Genomic DNA, 21,361 nt, shown 5'->3' with positions numbered 1-21,361 from the left:
ACACAGACACTCCAGTCTAGGACTAATTGCCGCCAGCCCCCCCCCCCCCCACACACACACACAAAAACTGCCTACCACACTGTGTTGTTGTCCCGGATGCAGAGGTACGATAGAGTGTAGAAACTCCAAATACTGTAACAGAGGGGCATCCATCCATTCTCACAAGCCATGCCCACCATCAACAGAGCTTTATTAACGTTCTGAATTCATACCTTGGCTAAGGTATTTATGAAGCACCTTTCATGATTTGCCCGATGCACCACGCCACATCCTTCCTCCGCCGTATTACGAAGATGATTTCACACAGAAACTACGCATGACACAGGTCTGTTCGCCTCGGCTGAACTCCGTTCGCCTCCTGTGCCCTGTAACAGGCTACCTAGCTAACGCGAAGGCCGACAGTGTAGCCCAGACTTCAGTGAACAGACACTCAGGCATCCTCCACAAGGAAATGAAGGCTTAGAGAGCGAAGGAGAACAAGTCCTCGCAGATGCACTGTCTTATGAAATATTAATCACACAGAAAATGCTTTCCAGTGCAGCGCGCAATTTACTCTATCCAGGGGGCAAATTTTGTCTGATATTAAAACAGACGCACCGAGAAATATGGTTTTTGGCATCCACACATACACAAAACTGCCCGAGTACAACTTGCACAATGTTCCTCTGTATCCTGGATCTTTCCTGGTGCCCGGGGCCTAGTAATGGAATTTGTGTGATTGTTCTCCCTGTACACCTTCAATTGTCAACTGTTTTGCAGTCTCACTGTATTGCAAGCACATGGCCACGGAGATCAACATGGCTGACTCATTGAACAACGCTGCTTGTTCAATGAGCAGTGTACAGAAATGGTTTCCAGAAAAAACTGCATACAAATGCTGCAACAAAGGGGTTTTTCTTTCTTTAATTGGCAATGTTCTTCAGTGTGATAGACTAAATGAATTAATTTCAATGATCCTATTTATAAACTTCAGGTTATTGTTCCCAAGTCACATAAGTTGAAGACGAAGACTAACCAACGGCTCGCTGTACAACAAAGTAATGTAAATGGGTACACGTGGTATAACAAACATTCTGTTTTAAATAGTAGTTTTATGCAAATCATATCCAAGTGGCTATGACTGGGCAAATTACTGAAGGAAACAATTTCCCCCCGTACTCTATCCCTAGTGGTGGGGGTGGGGGTTTTAGGGAGGGGGTGGGCTCTATGGTTGCTAAGGGCAACGGGGTGAGATAGATGGTGTGTATTTGCGGAGCCGCAGCTGCGCGTCTGTTAATGCCACCGCGACCCTCACGTCCCCGCGCAATTCTCCACACTGGGTTGGCTACTTCAAGGCGTGAGGATGCGAGCGGTGATTTAGTTTCAGTGTCTTTTCCCGTCCGCAGAAGCTTATTACCTTTCTCCCGTACGCACAAACGGATTTAGCCACACGAAACAAGGTTTGGACAGATTATTCGTTATTTTTTTCTTCTAAACATAGCCTATTGTGTTTATTAAATGCAGTATTACGCGCAATATGATTCACTTCTGTGATTTACCATTTGACGTTAAAATAACAATTACTGTAATGCTTACAATATGGCTCCTGTTGATAAAGCTCTTGGATAGGGAGCTCAGCTTATTGGTTTTGGTTGGAGGATCTCAACGCGAAGGACAATGAACGGGCTGTTGATGTGTGATGCGACGCACCGCAACTCTGGGTAGCATGCATATGGAACTACTGTGCTTGTTTATATTTTACTGGCATTGCTTTGGTTTGACACCGGTTTGTTTTGTGAAGACAATTGTGCCCTCCCAAACAACGTATTTTGGTGCCTAAGAACCGGACATTCAATCAACGTCCATGCGGTTCGCCAGACTGCCCCTTACACATTATAATTAAACTAATTTAAGTGTGAATTTAAAGTGGGCCAAGTGGGACATAAATATCACAATAATCTGATGGAACCATGATGTCGCTTCTGAGTAGAATCGCGGTCAAGATACAAGTTTCGAGAATGTTCACCAGAATAAACAAGGGCTGCATGTTAAGATTGTGGCGCTTGAGATTTCCACAATGACATTCATATTCTATGTATCATGCAGATGTTCTTGGGAGATTTCCAAAAGCGTAATATTTGTTAATTCATAGAAAATATGTCCTAAAATATACATTACTGTTGCCTATATCGATGCATTTACGCGTCAACAGACTGCACATATTTCTCTAAAGGCCAGCCATCTATTCTTCTGAACAGGCTACATGTTGGCTTCAACTTGGAAATTGTTGTGATGGTTATCATTAACGGGTTAAATGTATATCCCTACAGGCCTATAACGCAAACATTTCGTTCGGAAAATTACTGCTAAAATATTTTGGGAAGACGCTTCCTTTAGTCTAGCCTAGCCAAAATGGGGGTGGTGGCTTTGTGAATCACATTAGCAATGCAAATGAGCGTTTGAAAAGCACGGGCACCTGCTGTCTTGAGCGTTTGCATTGGTTTTCCCCCGCTCTTTCCCTCATTAGAATGATGCTCTATTTCTACAGCGCATGATTGGAGCTCACTGGTAAGCTCAATCGCTGGGGCTTCTTAAACCCCCTCGCGCTCACTGCTGGTTTAACATAACAAAGGGGGAGAGTGCCCAAATGAAATGGGGGACAAAAAGGCTAAAGCGCGCGATTGTCCTCGAGTCTCAGGACAGGCATGCGTGATCTCCTCCCACCATTAAGGTTCCTTTACGCGCACGTAGCCTAGCCAATCGATGAATATGATTTAAAATGCGTTATTTGCTTAATATAAAAAGGAGAACAAGGAATATGTATGTTTGTGTAGCTTAGTAATTCATAACAAATGCAATCACTGGGCCAGTTTGATATATATCCAATATCCCAAAGTGGTCCATGTGACTTCATGCAGTGGCGGGTTAACCTGGTTCGAGCCCCTGGGCTACAGGTCTTCATAACCCTGGTTTAACGGGTGAAGGTTATGAAATTATCCGCCACCATGCACCACTATCAGCAAGGGTACAGCTTTTGCGTTCATTATGACTCGGAGGGAATGATAATTGCACTCAAATGGCACGATTATTGCGATAAATAAACTGCTCTATTGCCACTCCATGAATTTTGACAATTATTTAGGGTAAGATAAAAGGCCAGTTTACAGGCGAATCCAGGAACTGACCTTTTCCCATTCATTTTTTTGACACTTCCCTGTTGAACTACATTGACTACATTGTCTTAACACAGTATTTGTTGAACCTACCCTTCTTCTACCGAGTCTCTGGCTTCTAGAACAGGCTGGCCTGCGCAGTAAAACGCCCCTTGGCATCATGATGCGCGTCTCTGGTGTTTTAGATTGGAGAGATGTGAGATTATTTCAGATTCTCAACTGGAAGATTTAGAGATAACATGAAATCGGTATTAATCTATAAAGATAGCATGCCGTGGATAAAATATTTAGCTGTGTTACTAAACAACCCACTGCCGACTGTAAAAATCAAGGTCAGTACTCCACAGCACATGATGACAGATAAAGGGTTGTCTGTGGGTGAAGTAAAGTCGATAATAAAGAGACCTTTAATCCAGTTTATATTGGGGTTAAATCCATAGGAAATCAGATGAATGAAAACCGGGCAGTTGGTTTCTGTGTTGTCTACCAATGATGTGTAATGATGCAATTTGAAAACATTTGCAAGAAAAGCATTTTCAGGTGGCTTTTGGGTAACAGACATTTTATGCGTTAAAGTCTCCAACCTGTTTTCATTGTTATTTCCTACTATGAAGGGTTGCTGAAAAGGTTCTCTGTTTCCCTCTCTGGCCACTGCTTGCATTTTATTGTTCAAGCATACTATCTGGGATGTCAGCTTGTTTTGTCAGGTATACTTCAGCCCAGAAATAATCCCCTCTAATGGTGCTGATTACTAAATAAACAACTGAATCCACTTTTCTAAGAAATAGCGCTCTCTGGCATCTACGTGACAACATGCAATTACCTGGAGCATGTTATGCCCTGTGTTCATTTCTCTCTGACTGCACTGGGACATGTATGTAATTTCCCTGTTCAAAATGCCCATCACCTCTCTCATTGCATTTGTCACAGTATATTATATTGGTTTGTGCCTTAGATAATACATTGGTTTACAAATGCCTGAGCAAGCCTTTACTATTGTAGAGATGTTTATTCCATTTGCTCCTCTGTCTGTCTAGACCACTGTGTTTCCGAACCATTTTCGGTTTTGAATCCCTTCTCTTTTTCCTTCCACTAGGTTTGTGGCCCTCATTTGCAACTTGGAATATGATGCAGAGACCCTGCTCTCCGAAGGGAAGTTGGATGGGATTACAGCCACACGTGTCAGTTCTTGATCAATGAACTCAGTCCAGTCAAGCACAAAAGGAAATAATCCCAGTTACTGAAGAAAAAGAGGGGATTTTACAACACAATTGTGTGGACATGGCGGCGACCGATGCTTGCGCGACACCCATCCAGGAAGATGGCACCTGTACCAATGATAATAAAACAGAAGTGGAGCCCACAAACTCAGAGACGGTCACAGAGACGGTCACAGAGGCTGTCACGTCTCCACCAGAAGAGGCACAACCTATAGAAGAGACCCCACAGAGCACAGAGCAGCCGGCCGATGGCAAAGCTAAACAGTCGTCTGACAATATTTTCTCTTCCTTTCTGAATAAAAGTGGGTTGGGAAAAGTCATGGGAGGGAGGAAAAAGAAGGAGCCCGGCACCGAGTCTGTGGAGGCTAACGGAGAGGGCCACATGGAGCAGAAAAAGGCTTCAGACCAAGCAGATGAGCCGGCAGCCAATGGCACAGAGGCAGTGGCAGAAGATCAGGCCATTGAGAAGGTTCCAGATCACGATGAAGTCGCATCAGAGGAAAAGCCATCTGCCTCCAAGGATGTCAAGCCAAAACATGGGGAGAAGTCCAGTGTCAGGGAATTAATCCGTAAACCTGTTGCCAGGATCTTCTCTCACAGAAGCACAGAAAAAAAAGATGGAAATGGAGAGCCCGAGAACCAGGTGAAGGTCAGATCCAAATCTTTGGACAGGTTGGAGGACCCTGAGGCCCTCAATACCACAGTGGACCAACCGGGAGATTCCCCGGCTGCAGAAGAGTCAGAGAAACCTGCCTCCGTTGCTGCAACCAAACATATGAAACGCTGGCATTCCTTTAAGAAGCTTATGGCCCAGAAGAGTCACAAGAAGAGCTCAGATGAGTCTAAGGAAGCTGAGTGCGTGGATGGTGCGTCTGGGGGCACACCTGGGGACACAGGTACACTGGACTCAAAGACTTCAGAAACCAGCGGACAGAAACGGTGGAAACTGAAGAGGTCATGGACATTCCAAGGACTGAAGAGAGACCCGTCAGTTGTAGGGATCAGCAAAGCCACAAAGGGCGAGAAGGATGAAGGGGAGGAAAATGCCACAGAGAACAATGAAGCAGCTGTGGCCGAAACTGATGAAGCAAAGGCACAGGTAGATGGAGAAGCACAGGAGAAGACAAATACAGAAGTAGAAGAGGAGAAAGGAGCTGCCACTGCCGCAGCGCCACACAAATCAATGAACCAGCATGCTGATGAGATCTGGACTTCCTTCAAGAAGCGTGTGATCCCCAAGTCCAAGAGGTCAGCAGACACGTCTGTTGTCAGTGGGGAAGAGGAAACTGCTGCCGCGGCTGAGCCAACTGAAGTGGTCGAGGAGACGGACGAGGCAGGCAAAGAGCAGGCCAAGTCGGCCAAGGCCAAGCGGACGCACTTCAACCGCGCCGTGTCGTTGAAAAACTTCATCCTGCGAAAGGGGAAAAGCACCAGTGTGGACCAGGGAGAGGGAGCTCCGAAGGAGTGTGAGGAGATGGCTGATGGGGAAGCAAAGGACACAGAGGGCACAGATGCCCCAGTTGGTGTGTCTGACAGCCAGCAAGGAGAAGCAGAAGCTGCACAAGAAAAGAGTAACAACAGTGTGGAGGCTCAGGTGGTCAATGATCACACATCCGCCAACGGAGAGGCATCCACAACGAATGCGTTGTCTGGTACCGAGTCAGAGAAGGCCAACTCCCCTGAGCCCGCAGCACCGGCAGAATCCGTAGCCGAGGTGAAAACCAACGGCGAGAATGGGTGCTCGAACGGCACACCTGAAGAAAGTGCCACACACAATCATGAAACAACCCTCAAGGAGGCTGGACCAACAGACGAGGCCAAACAAGAAAACACCAGCTCTACGAAGGATGCCAAGATCCTGAACCTTGGCACGGGAAATGCAGTTGCCCAAAGTGGTGAGTTTGCAGCAAAAATAGACTTTGATGATGATCTGCAGCAGAATGAAGCTAACATAATGACCCAGGCCAAATTAAAACTAGAGACTAGCTTTAAATTAGAGTTTGTTGGGGAAGGGCCTCCTCAAAATGGAGGTTCCCCTTCTGAGACAGAAGGGGCCTCCGCTGAGCCACATGACCAAGAGGAAGCACGGAAGAGGATGTTCTATAAGGCTGCTGCATCCATCGTCCAAACAGTGATGTCAGCGGCCATTGAACTGTTAGAAAAAGAAAATTTCTTCTTGGACAACGATCTAAAGTGTTCTCATTCCGTCAATAATGGGAATTACCCCAATAGTGACAGCAGCTTCTGCCATTAAGCTTTTACGTAGAGCAAAGTCCACCTAAAGTTATGATGCTCGGATGAATCATTAAGCGGAAGCGTAGAGTAGTTATGTGATAATGAAACCCTTCACCTTTGATGCAACTCTCCCAGATCCTTTTAAGGACACAGACATTGCAGAAACATGTAAATAGCAAGGGAATGAGACTAATTGCAAGGATTCTAGGCATCCATGTGTGCTCACAACAGAAAAGTCAATGAGTATATCAGGGCCTCTTCATTATTGTAGGGAAAGAGGGTCAAAAGACATCAGTGTTTAGTCAATCAAAGGATTAGTAGTCAAACCCAAGTGTTACTGGCTCTGTCTAGGGACCAGATTAAGTCGACTTCTCCCTGGGGTACCAGTTGATTCAATGAATAGTGTTTTTACCCACTTTGTGTAGCAGTCACAGATTTAAACCAGGGACCATGTCTCTGGTATTTTGATCCACCCAGTGCTGTGGAAGTAGAATCATATGTGCAGTGGATCTGTGTTTTATAGTCTAAGTCTTACTAACACCATGACCTCACCATCTGTCAACACCATGTCTGCTACTAACTACAACTTTTTTCTCTGAATGTTATTATTTAAACATATTTTAATATATTCAATCTTTTTTTGTTATCATTCACCAGAAATAAAGGCGGGAAACGTGTGACGCCACACAAAGAGGATTAGACCTGCATGGGATTCGTTCAGCGAGGAGCTTTGATTTCCCTCCCCTTTCCCTCCCCCCACCCCCAAAACGGAGTAAACACACGTTTACACCACGATTCACCATGGTGAGAGCGATGCAATCCATATAGATGAAAAAAAAATACTCAAAAGCAATAATTTAGTCACCAATCAGCGCAGTTCTTGCTTACCGTTCCATGATCAATGTAAATGTTTTTGCTTGTCCTCTACTAGTGAGATTTTATATTGTCAAAAAAAAAGAAGACATTCCATCCTTGTGAAATGTTAATCTCTATGATCTGTCATGCCAGGATCAAAAAAAGACTGTTAGTTTTATATCAATTGCCATTTTGTTTTTAGTTTTTCCCAATAGATATTTCGAAGTGCACCCAAGAACACATATGAAATTATTGCCCTAAAGACTGCCATTCAGTGTGGATTCATTAAGGAACGTGTTCTAATCTGTGTGTTAATGTTTTTAGACTGTCGTGTAAATGAATAAACCACCATAAAATATTGTCCAAATGTTTTTTTTTCTAAACACATCTCTTTAATGCAGACTGATCTACCGTATTGATGTTTTGTTGATCAATGGTTTCACATGTTCGCTAGCAAATTGTCAAAACTAGAACAATAAAATCTAAAAACTAAAAGAGATCAAATTGTGTAGGCTATTTTTGCATAACATTTTGATGTACAGTAAATGGCTGCTTACACACATAAGAAGGCATTATGGAAATGCTATTGGTCATTAATCTCTATTGATAATCCTACATCCTTTTACATAATGACAGATTTGAACAGTGTGTATTAACTGAAGTGCTTAATTTCACAGAATTGCGTCAATTGATGTGCTTATCCAGGTTAAATGACTCGTTTCAGAAAGTCATGTCTGCTGTAGTTGGTACCACTACCCTGGCAGTTGAGGGAAATGTCTGTAACCATTCTGCAAAGGCGCTTGATACACTAAACATGAAATCACCACCATACTGTTGTCTGTTAAAACTAAATCTCTGGGATTAAGTTATTAGAGAAAGACTGCTGACTGGCGGTAAGAGCATATAACAGATATTATAAACTGGGTGGTTCAAATCCTGAATGCTGATTGGCAGAAAGCTGTGATATATGACATCACGTAACACTTTTGTTCTCATTGCACTGGTAAAAGACTGATTATGGAAATAACAAATCTCAGGTTTGTGGTATATTGCTAATATACCCCAGCTAATTTCTGTACCCAGGTTCTCCAAGATGTGTCGTGTCTAAGAACAGTGGTTAGCCCTGGAATTCTGTCCACATACAACACCCCTTCATGCCTTATTGCCTAATTAACCCTAAAAACTAGCTACATGCTGCGTTAAATTGCAGGCTAGCTACACAAGAAATGGGCATAAAATGATATCCTACAGTAATGCATAAAAACAAGGTGGTAACACTGAGACGGAACGATATCGACAAGCCACAGCCACCCAAGTGTTCATAATATTGATCATTACATACATTGTTACACGCCAAATCTACAAAGAAGGACAAATTAAGTTAGTTTTTTATACCCGTGTTAGCAGTTCATTTATTAACAAACAATATAACAAGCAATATAACACAAATGAAATACAATATTATAGTAAATACAAAATCAATAAATGGAAGTAAAAAATACCCCGGAGTATTGTCAATGGATTTGTTAACCAGATAGTTGAATTTAAATCGCATAAAGGAAATGCAGGCCCTTTCAATCCTGTCGTGATGCCGTTCTGCGCGGTCCTCAGGTACATTTCATCCAGCATTTCAACCACATGGACAACAGTCACTCTCTAAAAGTCTGCTTTATGGCACACAGGCCAGGTAGAATACACTAGTGGTGAACAGAGTATGTGACATGACAGTTATTAAGGTATCGTAGTTTGTTTGTGGTCAAGTGCAGGTCTTCATATTGAAAAGTGAGTCACATTCTGCCCGTCAGATATGTAAACAGTGACCGGCAAGATACAATTTGTAGTAAATCTAAAAAAATATGAACCATATACCCATGAAAATATAAATACAAACAGTAAAAAAAAAAAAAAAAAAGTTCTAGTGCCTCTGCTCAATACTGCTCAGCTTTCACAGTTGACCCCATCATATTTACAAATGTCGCTTACAAAGCTCATAAAGGGCATACAAGTTTCCTACATACAGAGACAGTCTTGTCCAACATTCTGCCTGCACCCTCGCCATCTATTCCATTTTTGACATCTCAAGTTTGGTTGTCATGGCCTCCTGCAGGGAAATAACAGCACAACTCAAATTACTTTACTATTCGACACAATGTACAATGAAAAAGTATTAGTCTATAAAATAAATCCTCAAAAATACCCCCCCCCCCCACACACACACACAATCTCACTGTTTAAGCCAAAACGAAAACAGTACAGGGATAAACGATAAACGGACTGACATAAGCCTGACCAGTAACCACTCATTTAAAAGCATGGAGCTGGCGCTCCCTGCTGTTCACCCTGAGAAGAACACCTTTTCACAGCTGGAGTGAGGGCATCAGAGCCCAAACGCCTGTTTAGGCATTTTCCAGCACCACAGAGGACTGGCACCATTTTGAATGATAACATAAATCCACCAGGGTCACTAGCATGGCTTTGTCAATACATTATAATCCTGAATAAACATACCACAACTGCAAACATATAAACCATGGCTTTTTACCCATCTTATCAACCTTTTGGTTTGTTTACCAACTCATAGGACAGAAAAATGGTGGGGCCCATAAACATTGTCATCGGAAGTCACCAACTTTACCTCATCAGAGTCCAGCAGAGGGGGCAGAGCACTGGGGAAGGAAAACAAGTTTGACTGCGACCATTTGGTTTACAACTGAACTCAACAACATTGTTTTTAAAAAGTTGTCATTTCTTACTGACAACCACTTTATAATACCTTTTCTTGTCCAAGTGATTTTGCCATCAGTGTTAAAAAGGGTTAAAGTTTCTGAACCTTCAGTGTGTGTGTGTGTGTGTGTGTGTGTGTGTGTGTGTGTGTGTGTGTACTTACACATCTGCAATTGAAGAGGGGATATTCTCTTCTGCCCACTTCAGATCCTCATCCTGAGGGGGTAAAAACATTTCCTATCATCTCCGAGACATGACGTTGTTCCGAGCCATAGGCTGGAGTTAAGATCCTGTGTTGTTTGTATTCTCTCGGGGGGTATCCCTGTTGTATGGGGAAAGGCCTTACCACTTTGCTTGGCTTGCCTGTTCCATTTGTCTCAGACTTCAGACCTCTCATCTTTACACCCTCTGAAGGAACACACACAGGCGGACAACATCAGAAACAGCAGCAAGTCAAAAGAATTCCCTCAAAAACACTTGCTCGGAAAGAGAACCAATGTTCATTCATCCCAAAGACCAAAAGCTGCCGTCTCAGGTCAAATTATATTTTCATTCAGACCTCAATCCAATTAGCTACTAGGTAGAAAACAGAAAATAAGTGTTCCAATCAGGCTTGGAATTTTCGTCATTTTAGGGGCAAGGTCATTTGGCTTTCAGTATCAAATTTTTTTTCGTGCACAAAGGCCATTGAGTTAAATAGGAAGATTTGGATCTTACAAATAAACAACTTGAATAGTTGATAAGACAAAAACATGCATGATATAAAAACATATACATTATTCACTTTTTAATAATATAATATTTTGAATAATAACTTATTATAACTTATGTTTTTTCCACATAAAACATTTAATTATCATGTTTTAATCCTTATAATTACATCTACTCCACTCCAATTTTTACAGATTCCGGAATCTGTTTCATTTCAGAAGTTTTAGTTTGGAGCATTCACATAACGACAACAACCAGGCTACGGTATTGGCAGTTAAGTAATGTTAAAGCGAGCTAGCCAGATGGACATTACCTCAGTTACCCAAAAGTAAACCGCTAAGTATCCTTTAACATCACAATCACCTTAATGTGTACGACCTAGATAAACAAATATAGTGACATTTGTGCGCAGAAGTTATTATTGTTTTTTATCTTTCACCACAAACGCTGCCAAGGCGAGTGATGTCAAACCTAATGTTACTTCTCTGAGCATTCAAAAAGTGTTCAGGAGTATTCTCCCACTCGGAGGTCGGAACTTTCCCACATCCCAGTTTCTCAAGAACGCATTGATTCAGGTAAGCACTAAATAAGTCAGCTATCTATCAATAACTCGCTATCTTGCTTACCGCATGTCCGTTCTTGTGGTTGTTCTCAGTTGCGAACTACAAACAAACCTACAAACAAACTTCTGACCATGAGATTTTGACAGCAGCAGGGGCACAAAGGCCATGATGGCCATAGGGCGTACAATGATTTCAGGGACAGCACGGCCAGAGCGAAGGGCAACAACAGCCATGGCCGTCGTGAAATTCCTACGCCGGTTCCAACCCTCCGGAACCAGGTTTGGGCAGCTCCACTACACACTAGGAGTGCTACCTATCGGGACATAATAGTATAATCCACCAATAAACCATTCAGTGTGACCTTAAGTACCCACAAAGGAAACCCAGACAAAAGGCTCCAACACCCTTGGCTCTTACCAAAGGCCTCGTTCATCAGCTGTTCCTTGGCCTCGTCGTCACTCTCCTCATCAACAAGGGGACTATAGGCATACCTGAGGGGGGCACAGGACAGGTCAGGGGCCCGTTCAACGCCACAACACTGTGGAGTGTTCAGTGAGAGCAACGCTAAGTAACCACTGTATAGAATAAATATAGAATAAGAAATGTAATCAATGTTCATTGCATTTTGTTCTGCAACATTTGAGAGCATGTGACTACGGAACCTGAGCCATTTGTGCTCAATCTCAGATGAATATTGTTGATTTGGACATTTAATTATTTCACCACGCATGGTAAAAGCAATTATTGTCCGGAATATGACCCGAACTGCCACAGAAGTCTTCAGCTACACACCAAAGGATCCTTGCAAAGTACTCCACTGACGATTTAGAAACAGAATCACATGACATTTTGGCCTGTGAGCTGATGTATGAACTGTTTGGACATGAACTCTGACCTCTGGTTGTTGGCCGATGGCCTCCAGAGGAACATGATGACAAGCAGGAGGATTGAGAAGAGGAACCGCCAAAACGCATCATCTATCCACAGCTCCCTCCAATCCTACAGAGATACATAGAGACGAGCACAAATGCCACATGATAACTACTGTTCAACCAGCTGTGTGTGGGTGTGTGCTCCTACTAGTTTTGGGGATTTGACATCAACAAACCACATGCCGTTTTCATCAACACAGATTAAGCTTAGTCTAGAATTTATTTTTAATAAATCAAGTTCAATAGAGTTCTCCATTGAGTTTAGTCCAGGATTAGGCTTATTGTCCCGAAAGGCAAATTGTCCCCAAAAGGCCTTAAATGTTGCTTAACATAGTAAACAGACATTACTCACCGACTGGCACTTGGAAAACTTGAAGGTCTTTGTTGTCCAGATAATAAATATGACAGAGGCTGCGGAGCAAGACATTGACAAGCCGTATATATCAGTGAGTGTTTATAATCATGGCCACCCAAGGTGTATAGTACAGTACAGTACTGGCAGGGCCAGTCTCAATGACACAGACTAAGTCTAGTCCTGTACAACAACAGAAAATCAAGGTTATATCTCAACTGAGCTTGATTTATAAGTCCAAGAATAGGCTTAATCAGGATCTGCGAAACAGTCACCGTAATGAATTGCTGAGTGGTTGGAATAGTGCAAGAGCAGACAGCTTCTCACCAATAACGGCGAATATGAGAGTGTTGATGAAGTGGCGGTAGAGGGAGAGCTTGACCACGTTTCTTCGAAGGCGAAGGAGCTTCATGGTCTGGGCCAGGCTGATAAAGATGTGACTGGCTGTCAAGGACTACATCTTAATCCCGGGACACAAACCATTGCCAACAGGCCACCTCTGAGAAACAGTTTACCCATTTATAACCGACATTCCACTGACAGTCAACATAACTCAGAAGAGTTTGACTTACTGGTCAACTGAATTGGTCCACAGTAACTTAATCAGAAAGACAATCAGATTGGAAGAGTGTCTGAGGGCTTCCCGTGGTAGCTCGTCAAGCCATGAATTAACTTGGTCTTCCAATAACGATCGTACCACCCCACTTCTGAGTAAAAAAAAAAAAAGTATTTTGAGGAGAACTCTGCCCTTCATGGTCATATTTTAAGTTAAGCTCAGCTGGAAAAGCAGTTATGGTACCCTCTAAGACCAAAAGAGAAGTGTCACTCAGAATACCAACTGGTTTTCCGGCTAACTGCTCAACTTACCGTATCTATTGAAACACTGTCAAACCATAGGAGGAAAAGGTGCCTCCAAGCTTCTCTAAATTACGTTACTGATTACCTAGATATAGGTAGCTCAGCTCTGTAATTAAAACGTTAACTAATCCAGCTCCCCCTGATGTCTACATCAGTCTCTGTAAGGCCAGCTGAGCATATTCTCTTTGAGTTATAGGAGCGGGCAGGTAGGGACAGAGGGAAGGCTGCACACAGACAATCACCAAGCCACACATTCAGACTGCATGAAGGCAGAGTGTCGGGAGTACCGGGGCGAGGAAGAGGAAGGGGGAGAATAAAAAAAGATGGCCATTGGATAGGAGAGGAAGAGCGATCTGCGGAGAGCCACAGTACAGGATATCCACCAGCAGAGAGAAGAGTCGAGCACAGCCAAAGGAATAGCAGCCAGCAGCACCAGATCATCTTCAGCCTGAAAGGAGTGGAGGGGACCAGACATTCACGGGGGGGGGCAGCAGGTAGGGTGGGAGCGAAGAGAGGGGAGGGAGAGAGAGAGAAAGCACAGTCATGCACTCTTCGTTGCCAATTCTTATAGATAGAAATACTTTAACTTAGCAAAACACCAGTGCGGGAAATGATACGAGTAAGCTTTGGTAACCCATCTCAGAACAAGACGAAAATCTGTCTCGTTCTGTGAGAAGAAAAAACGGAAACAATATGTTTAGACTACGCTAACTTGCTGACTGGCATACTGATAGCCACTGGTAATGGCTGACCCCTCCAAAAGGATATCCACCACACAATGATGGAGTCAGTGAACGCCAGAACAATGTCACACAGCAATCTGCTACTGCTTCCTTGCCCCTGTTGAAGAGACAGGTCAGCACTGACAGTGGAAAGACAATGGTACTACACACAATAATGGACATTTAAAAGAACATTTTCAGAACTATTCGGGAGAGGGCAACAGTGTGGTTTGGGTCACTCCATGTCTATATTAAAGCAGTTATTTACGCATGGTTTACGGTCTGGTTCCATATCAAAACAGGTTTTCACTCATGGTTTAAGATTTAGTTCCATATCGAAACAGGTTTTCACACATGGTTTAAGATTTAGTTCCATATCGAAACAGGTTTTCGCACATGGTTTAAGATTTAGTTCCATATCGAAACAGGTTTTCACACATGGTTTAAGATTTAGTTCCATATCGAAACAGGTTTTCGCACATGGTTTAAGATTTAGTTCCATATCGAAACAGGTTTCACACATGGTTTATGGTCTAGTCTCAGACAATGCAGGTGTATGTAATCTCTTTTGGGAATAACAAGGATTAGACAGGAGGGGACAATAAGATCAGACTTACCGAATTGACCCTCAGGATTCCTTCAACAATGGAGAACACAAGGTAGAGCAGCCCCACCCCAACCACTCTGTGTAAGAGGGCACCAAGCCTGGGCCTGGGAAGAGGAGGAGGGCCTTTAACAACAGACAAAAGGGTAAAACTCTCTGCGCTCTTCTTCAATGTCAGCTCTTCTGAAGGGACGACTCACTTGACAATTCCATAACCAAGACTAGCGATGATGACGAGCACGCGAGCCAGGGTCCTCTTCACCGCTGATAAGACCTCTCCGAACACTACCGCCCCCTGAACTGTTCGACACACACAGAGTAGACATCCAGGCAAAGATTTAGAAAACGGAGCAGATCCACTCAGCTAGGGCCAGCGCCCCCACCTAACTAAAGCCATCCTGGCCTAAGCAGATGTCATTTGAATTTTCTCGGATCATCTGAAGGCGCGTTCTTAGAGACGACCGGTCACAACAGCAGGCCCCTTTCACTAAGGTGTGTTGCCTTGTGTCCCCTGACCTGACAGGCCGTCGTAGCGGATGCTCTGGAACTCGGCGTAAAACACGGCTTTCTCCAGCATGCCCAGGAAGATGACCCCGCCGATCCAGAACTGGATCCTCAGCAGATCCCTCCAGAAGCAGGCGGACAGACCCAGCCACAGCACGCCCAGGAGCACGTAGATGATACACATCACCATGTAGAACTGCACAGGGGACAAGGGATCCATCAGGTGAACGGGGGGGGGGGGGGGGACTAGAGCATTAAGCCCGGACAGGAAGACTCCGGGATGAATCCAAACCCAGAACGTGTTCAGAAAGGGTCTATTAGAGTGTGTGCCTGTGTGTCTCTTCAAAGCGGGAACTGGAGAGTGACTAGAATACACACACACACACACTTCTTGTGTAAGATGGATGTTTGTTACTATGAGGATATGCATTTTTTCTCCACTCCCAATTTCCTGATGTCCAATTCCCAAATTGAGTTTGCAGGCGCTCAGCCTTAACACAAGTTACAAGAGTGTGTTGTAAGATGGTAGTCCCATTGGACTATCTACCCACGCCCCATGGTGGCAACCTACTGTATTTAAGCAAAATTAGAACCGATTATAAATGAATATAATCATTAATAAGCCATAGTTACAACACTTTAAGGCACATAATTGACTTACAATCATTAGAGGCCATTCTGAAGCCGAGATGTAATCATGAGGTCCCTTCATACTGACTTCCACTGCATAGGGTAAAGAGACAGAGAGTCAAACCATTTTAAACGAAAGCGAACGAAAATGTCATACAACTCGAGGGGTCCATACGTTTGATTTCCCAGTTCTGTGCCATGACGGAGACAGGGGTGGCGTTGCTCCTCTCCTTGACCTCCTCGATGTGGACGATGAACATGTAGGGGCCATCATCCCAGGTCCGGGCCACGGCGTCAAAGTGATGCTGGGGAGGCAAGGAGAACCACGTTACAGTATGTCTACAGACCACTGCAAGGACATGAGGAAACGAGGCAAGTCAATAAAAAGGCAAGCGAAAGAAACTGTGTGTACCTTTTTATTATCCTGGCACACGGCTTGTTTGACCAACAGGTGTGTACTACATGAGAAGCTGCCACTATGAATGGGTCTTTTATCTCAGCGAGCGAGCGGCTGACACGGAGGAATAAAACTACACTGTATCGCGGTGATAGGTGGATGAAGCCAGGCATACAAACACTAACTGGATTTTCCTGATAAGGGTTTTAGGCTAGATACCACAGGCTCCTAACGTCAAAGACATTTACATACTTCTCCCCATATACCTCCTGCTTTCTATGTATCTTTTCCCAGGGGACTATGATGAGCCACACCCCATCTGGTCAGGTGGCTCTGTGGACACAGTCACTAGTCAGCGTTATGGTGCTCATCCAGTTCTTCCGTTATGAAACCTGAACCCTTGCCCATTGATGTCCTACCGCTACCCAGACCCGCTGTTTCGAACTCAGAAAGCTAACCCATAAAAAAAAAATATATATATATCAACGGACAATTATCCCTTAAACACTTTAACTGAGGCAGCCAAGTGAACAACTATTGTTATAACTTGACCCTAATGCCTATTAACTCTCATAGTCTTGGCACAATCAAAAGACAATTGGCCACCCTTAACAGCCAGGTTCTTCTCTAGGTTTCTTCCTAGGTTCCTATCATTCAAGTAAGTTATTCAGAGCCAATGTGCTTCTACATCTGTAACGATTACTCTTTCCGATTTTAGGATGGGAAATCTGTAAAGCATTTTGCAACTGCTTACATTAAAAAGAAAATCCACAAAAATGAAATAGTTTCAGTTAAAATGTGATTGAGTGTGCTGACGTTCCTCATTTACCTCCTTTGAAACCACCTCCTTTGGATCTTTAGGGCTCCTTTTCTTCACCCCATGGTCCTTGTCAGTCACAGGCTGAAAATAGGACACAGACATTCAAATGACGTCTCTGAGAACAGATCAGATGCATCTAAGTTACTATAAATGCAGGGGTGAAACCAAAATGGTGTGGTCTACTACAGCACGCTGGCAACAGAAAGACAGGCCTGGACCTCGGAATCAAAAAATCTGTCTCTGCTGATAAAATGTGAATACATGGTTTAAAACAAACATAAAAGATGCCTTTCCAACCACTGACCAGAACAGAGGTGGACGCTAACACGAGTGAACATATCAACAAATTCATTTTACAGGCATACCAAAGGACACTGCACTTTTTATTGTTCAATAGAAGTCTATTTTCATTAATCCAACATAGTTTCAAACGTCAGATTAAAACCTTATATAAATTCCAGAAAATCTATTCATTTTAATAACATGCATTTACCATAAAATTGTTTCTAGAAGGTCCTGTACCAAAAATACATTAAATACACTTTAACTGCTGAATACAACTATATGTACATGGCATTTATCCCCACAAATAACATCTCTGCTTTTACCTTACCTGTGGTTTGACAGGCTCAGTGAGTCTAGTCGGTTCCTCAAACTTGTCAAGAAAGAACTGTGACAGAAAACAGCAGAGTAGCTGCATTACCAGATGACACCCCAAGAACACATCCATGAGACACACGCCTCACCTTGACTGCACTGTATGAAACACTTAGATCAGCAGTTAAAAAACACATGGCCGGTCAACATTAGAGTTGCTACTATTAAAAATCACACTATTGACAAACAAATCAGGAAGACATAATTCATAATGATAATAACAATCAATAACATTACATTTCATAAGGGTATTATTTCCCTGTTGTGGTGTTTATACTAGGCTTTTTTATTATTTTTTTTTACCATCATTTAACAGATTTCACTGATCTAGCTGCCGTTTAACCAAAACAATGCATTTCATTACTGTGTTATTATTCTCGCAAGAGACGTGTACCTATGAATCTTGCATCATATGCCAGAGTCCAGCCAATTTTACCATGACCAGGTCATTTCAGAAAGGTGCTGTGAAATACAAAGTGTCCCCGTGTATTCTCATGAGAGTTTCATTGTCGCACACTGTACCTTACTGCTGGTGGTGGACTGCTTGCACTCAATGACGGGGTACTGGTGGAACACGTAGAAGCCACTGCCTCCTTCCTGCTTCACAGCAGTCGACCTGAAGTAGCTCCCAGCATTTGAAGGCTGTAGACCCAACGGGTATCATAAGTCTGAGAAATCTGAATGACTGACTTTGACAATTAGCACTCCTACCAGGACCATGAATCTTGCGTTACCGAATTAAGAAAACCTATCTAAGTGAACCGCTGAAGTGTTTATAGTAGAGAACATCAGCAGTTATTCAGGTTCTACTGAGCCCATTTCCAAACGGTAGAGAGAAACTCACATTAAGGCCAAACACCTCATCGAAGCAACGGGAGCTCCTCAGGTACCAGGAGATGCTGAGCTTTACTGGAGGTTCACACTTCTCGCTCAACCCTGAAACAGAAGACATCTAATGAATACAATATTATATCAGACGGCCATATCCACTTCTACATGTGGGTCAAAGGCTTCCTCCTTCAACAGGCCTTTCCATGTTTGTGTACTGTTATTCAGGAGAGACTTGTACACAGCAATACAATAGCTTGTTTTGGAAAAATGGGCAAGACATATCCAACAAAAATGTTGAAGGACAATTTGAACTTTTTTCCCAAATGTTAACTGGTTCTTCACCGTGAATGTAATCTATGAGTCAAGAGAAACTAATCTGTGTTTCGGTGTTCAAACAAACATTTGAAACTGCAAACCTGAAAGTGATCAGGACGGGTGAGCAACCATAACTGAAATACTCCTTTAAGAGCTATAAAAAGAGCTTTCAGGCAGCAGGAACCTATATGTGTAACTGATAACATCCTATCATTCAAACATGTTGCGGTGAATTTTTATAATCCTACAATACAGTCAGAGAAAGGGACAACTGCCATTGTTCTGTGACATTGTACAAAGGGGTGTGAATCAGAGTCTGCTCCTATCTTCCAGGAGGATGAGAGAGCATATATCCTACTTACATTTTAGATTAATGACAGTACTGTTAAACATTGTTTTGGTGAAGAGGAAAAAGCTCTGCTTCTTCAAAGTTTCCTGTAACACAAGAGATGAGAAAATGAAATGACTCTTAACACTGTTCCTTGGTTTAAGAGTAGAAGTTGCTTCTTTCACATACTGCTCATAATATAACAATAATCCAAAACAGATATACAAGTGGCCTGGACAATTTATTTTCTACTATTAGAAGAAAGGCAGGGTAAATTGTTTTCTTGATTTTACTTTAATAATTGTTAACATATTAAAACCCTTTATCACTTGAAAGTCATCAAAGTGCTCCTACATGACGAATTTAATGAGAATTTTAATGAGAGACTTCAATTGTAAGAAATATTTACTACTAAAATATGAAAATAGATCCCTTTCGCATATCATTGTTAAAATGATGACTGGAATAAATGACACTATAACTTATTAGTTCCCTTGATGTTGAAACCTCAATGTTGAAACCTCTAGATGCAGTCTATCAGGCTGCATTACGTTTTATTACTGGTGCAAATTTCCACACCCATCATTGTCTTTTGTACACTCTAGTTAGCTGGGACTCCCTAGTTTCCAGGAGGTCCAGACACTGGTTGTTATTTACATATAGGGCATACATACATATAATGCATAAACTTTGGTTGTTCTTAGAGATTCCTCAGGCTCATTCAGAACTGGGGAAAACTGCTTTTGAGTACCATGCTACTCTTTCATGGAATGAATTTCAGAACAATTTAAAGCTTGCTGATTTGGTTTCTATTAGCCATTTTAAATCAATGATAAATGAACATTTTGCTGTAAAATGTAATGGTTATCTGTAATTTTTGTATTTGCTATACACAGGGTTCAGCTGTAAAAGAGACATTGGTGTCAGAGTGATTTCTCTGTAAAAATATATGTTAAATACATTTTTTTTAAAAGGCAAAATGTTTTAACTGAAATTCTCTTTAACAGCGAGTAACGAACACAAACACTTATTAACTGACGCTTACAAAGTGAAAATGAAACTTACTCTTGCAGAACGAATACAATTATATTTTTTATACAGTGGAAGGTGTGACGTTACATAGTCGTTACATTGTCCTAAAGAAACATCTTCAGAGGGTTAATTCATGTAAAACAAAAGCAATCATAGTATAAATGCCTCGCTTTGAAGCGATATTATATCGAGAACCATATTGGATGAATCTGTCTTAACTGACATAAGTAACAGCTAGCTATCTAGCGATTCTGATTTGGTAAGACATAGCATTGTCTACCCACATGACTGAAGAACAAGAGAACTTACATCACGGACGTCTAGGATCCATTTACCCGGCTCTGACACAGCATATAACGGGCGTGTAAAATGTATATAAATCAACAAAAATAACACTTTTGAAAAGTGCCCCGGCAAAAACACTGCTTTCATGCCGCTCGCCATTTGTACCAGGAAGTAATTCATCCGGGTTATTTCATGTTTGCCTGCTCAGATGTCGTATGCACTACAAATGGTTCCATGTACGTCATCAATAGGTTGGTTAGCTGATAGGTAAAACATCCATTCGTATGTTTCAAGGTATGTCCGGGCTCAGCTATGCTTGTGCAGAGGAACGCGCCAACTCAGTTAAGGTAGAGCTGGGTGATGCTCTATTGGACGTCAATGCGTAAATACCATATTGTCATTGTTTTTATGTATTAGAAATTATGCAGCAAATGTATTTTCTACACTCTAAATTGTGCACGATTTATGTTGCGTTCAAAACTATGCAAACTCTCAGTTGATTCTAACCCAACACGTTTTAAATGCAATACTTTTATAACATTTTAATTGTTTATTTAATGTTAATATATTTCTTCATTTAGATGTAGAGAAAACATAATACGTATGCATATAAGTATGCAAATCTGTTAAACCA

At 42.4% G+C, this 21,361-nt stretch overlaps 2 protein-coding genes across 3 annotated transcripts; one reads left to right on the top strand and one right to left on the bottom strand.

The window, feature by feature from the left end:
• Positions 1–1,249: 1,249 nt before the first annotated feature.
• On the top strand, positions 1,250–7,823 carry si:ch211-137a8.4 (titin homolog). The gene is made up of 3 exons (XM_010893865.3): positions 1,250–1,439; positions 4,249–6,267; positions 7,265–7,823. The coding sequence occupies exons 2-3, from the start codon at positions 4,434–4,436 to the stop codon at positions 7,285–7,287; spliced, it is 1,857 nt and encodes a 618-aa protein (XP_010892167.2). The 5' UTR covers positions 1,250–1,439; positions 4,249–4,433; the 3' UTR covers positions 7,288–7,823.
• Positions 7,824–8,843: 1,020 nt separating this feature from the next.
• zgc:162698 (Lung_7-TM_R domain-containing protein) lies at positions 8,844–21,123 on the bottom strand. 2 transcript variants are annotated; one of them, XM_010893863.5, is made up of 20 exons: positions 20,752–21,123; positions 19,445–19,517; positions 18,781–18,872; positions 18,459–18,578; positions 17,893–17,949; positions 17,289–17,360; positions 16,238–16,367; positions 16,094–16,155; positions 15,445–15,628; positions 15,129–15,228; positions 14,942–15,035; positions 13,982–14,050; positions 13,072–13,180; positions 12,745–12,803; positions 12,356–12,459; positions 11,878–11,951; positions 10,533–10,594; positions 10,350–10,402; positions 10,098–10,128; positions 8,844–9,563 (listed from the first exon to the last, which is right to left on the bottom strand). In XM_010893863.5, the coding sequence occupies exons 1-20, from the start codon at positions 20,905–20,907 to the stop codon at positions 9,522–9,524; spliced, it is 1,743 nt and encodes a 580-aa protein (XP_010892165.3). In that variant the 5' UTR covers positions 20,908–21,123; the 3' UTR covers positions 8,844–9,521. The 2 variants fall into 2 exon arrangements, with proteins under 2 accessions (XP_010892165.3, XP_010892166.2); XM_010893864.4 differs by lacking the exon at positions 13,982–14,050 and adding an exon at positions 14,371–14,442 and having other exon boundaries at positions 20,752–21,119.
• Positions 21,124–21,361: the final 238 nt, after the last annotated feature.

The sequence above is a fragment of the Esox lucius genome, chromosome 1 (assembly GCF_011004845.1).
Source record: "Esox lucius isolate fEsoLuc1 chromosome 1, fEsoLuc1.pri, whole genome shotgun sequence".
Taxonomy (NCBI): domain Eukaryota; kingdom Metazoa; phylum Chordata; class Actinopteri; order Esociformes; family Esocidae; genus Esox; species Esox lucius.
Note: the sequence above shows the minus strand (reverse complement) of the source record. Positions and strands in the feature narration are given on the sequence as shown.

Bases quoted from the DNA above. Each gene is read 5' to 3' on its own strand.
- si:ch211-137a8.4 (XM_010893865.3), top strand. From the start codon at position 4,434: ATGGCGGCGACCGATGCTTGCGCGACACCCATCCAGGAAGATGGCACC. The intron at 6,268-7,264 runs GTGAGTTTGCAG...ATCATTCACCAG, and splicing joins AAATGCAGTTGCCCAAAGTG to AAATAAAGGCGGGAAACGTG.
- zgc:162698 (XM_010893864.4), bottom strand. From the start codon at position 20,907: ATGAATTACTTCCTGGTACAAATGGCGAGCGGCATGAAAGCAGTGTTT. The intron at 17,950-18,458 runs GTACAGTGTGCG...TTTCTGTCACAG, and splicing joins AGTCCACCACCAGCAGTAAG to TTCTTTCTTGACAAGTTTGA. The intron at 17,361-17,892 runs GTAAGGTAAAAG...TCCTATTTTCAG, and splicing joins CTGAGCCTGTCAAACCACAG to CCTGTGACTGACAAGGACCA.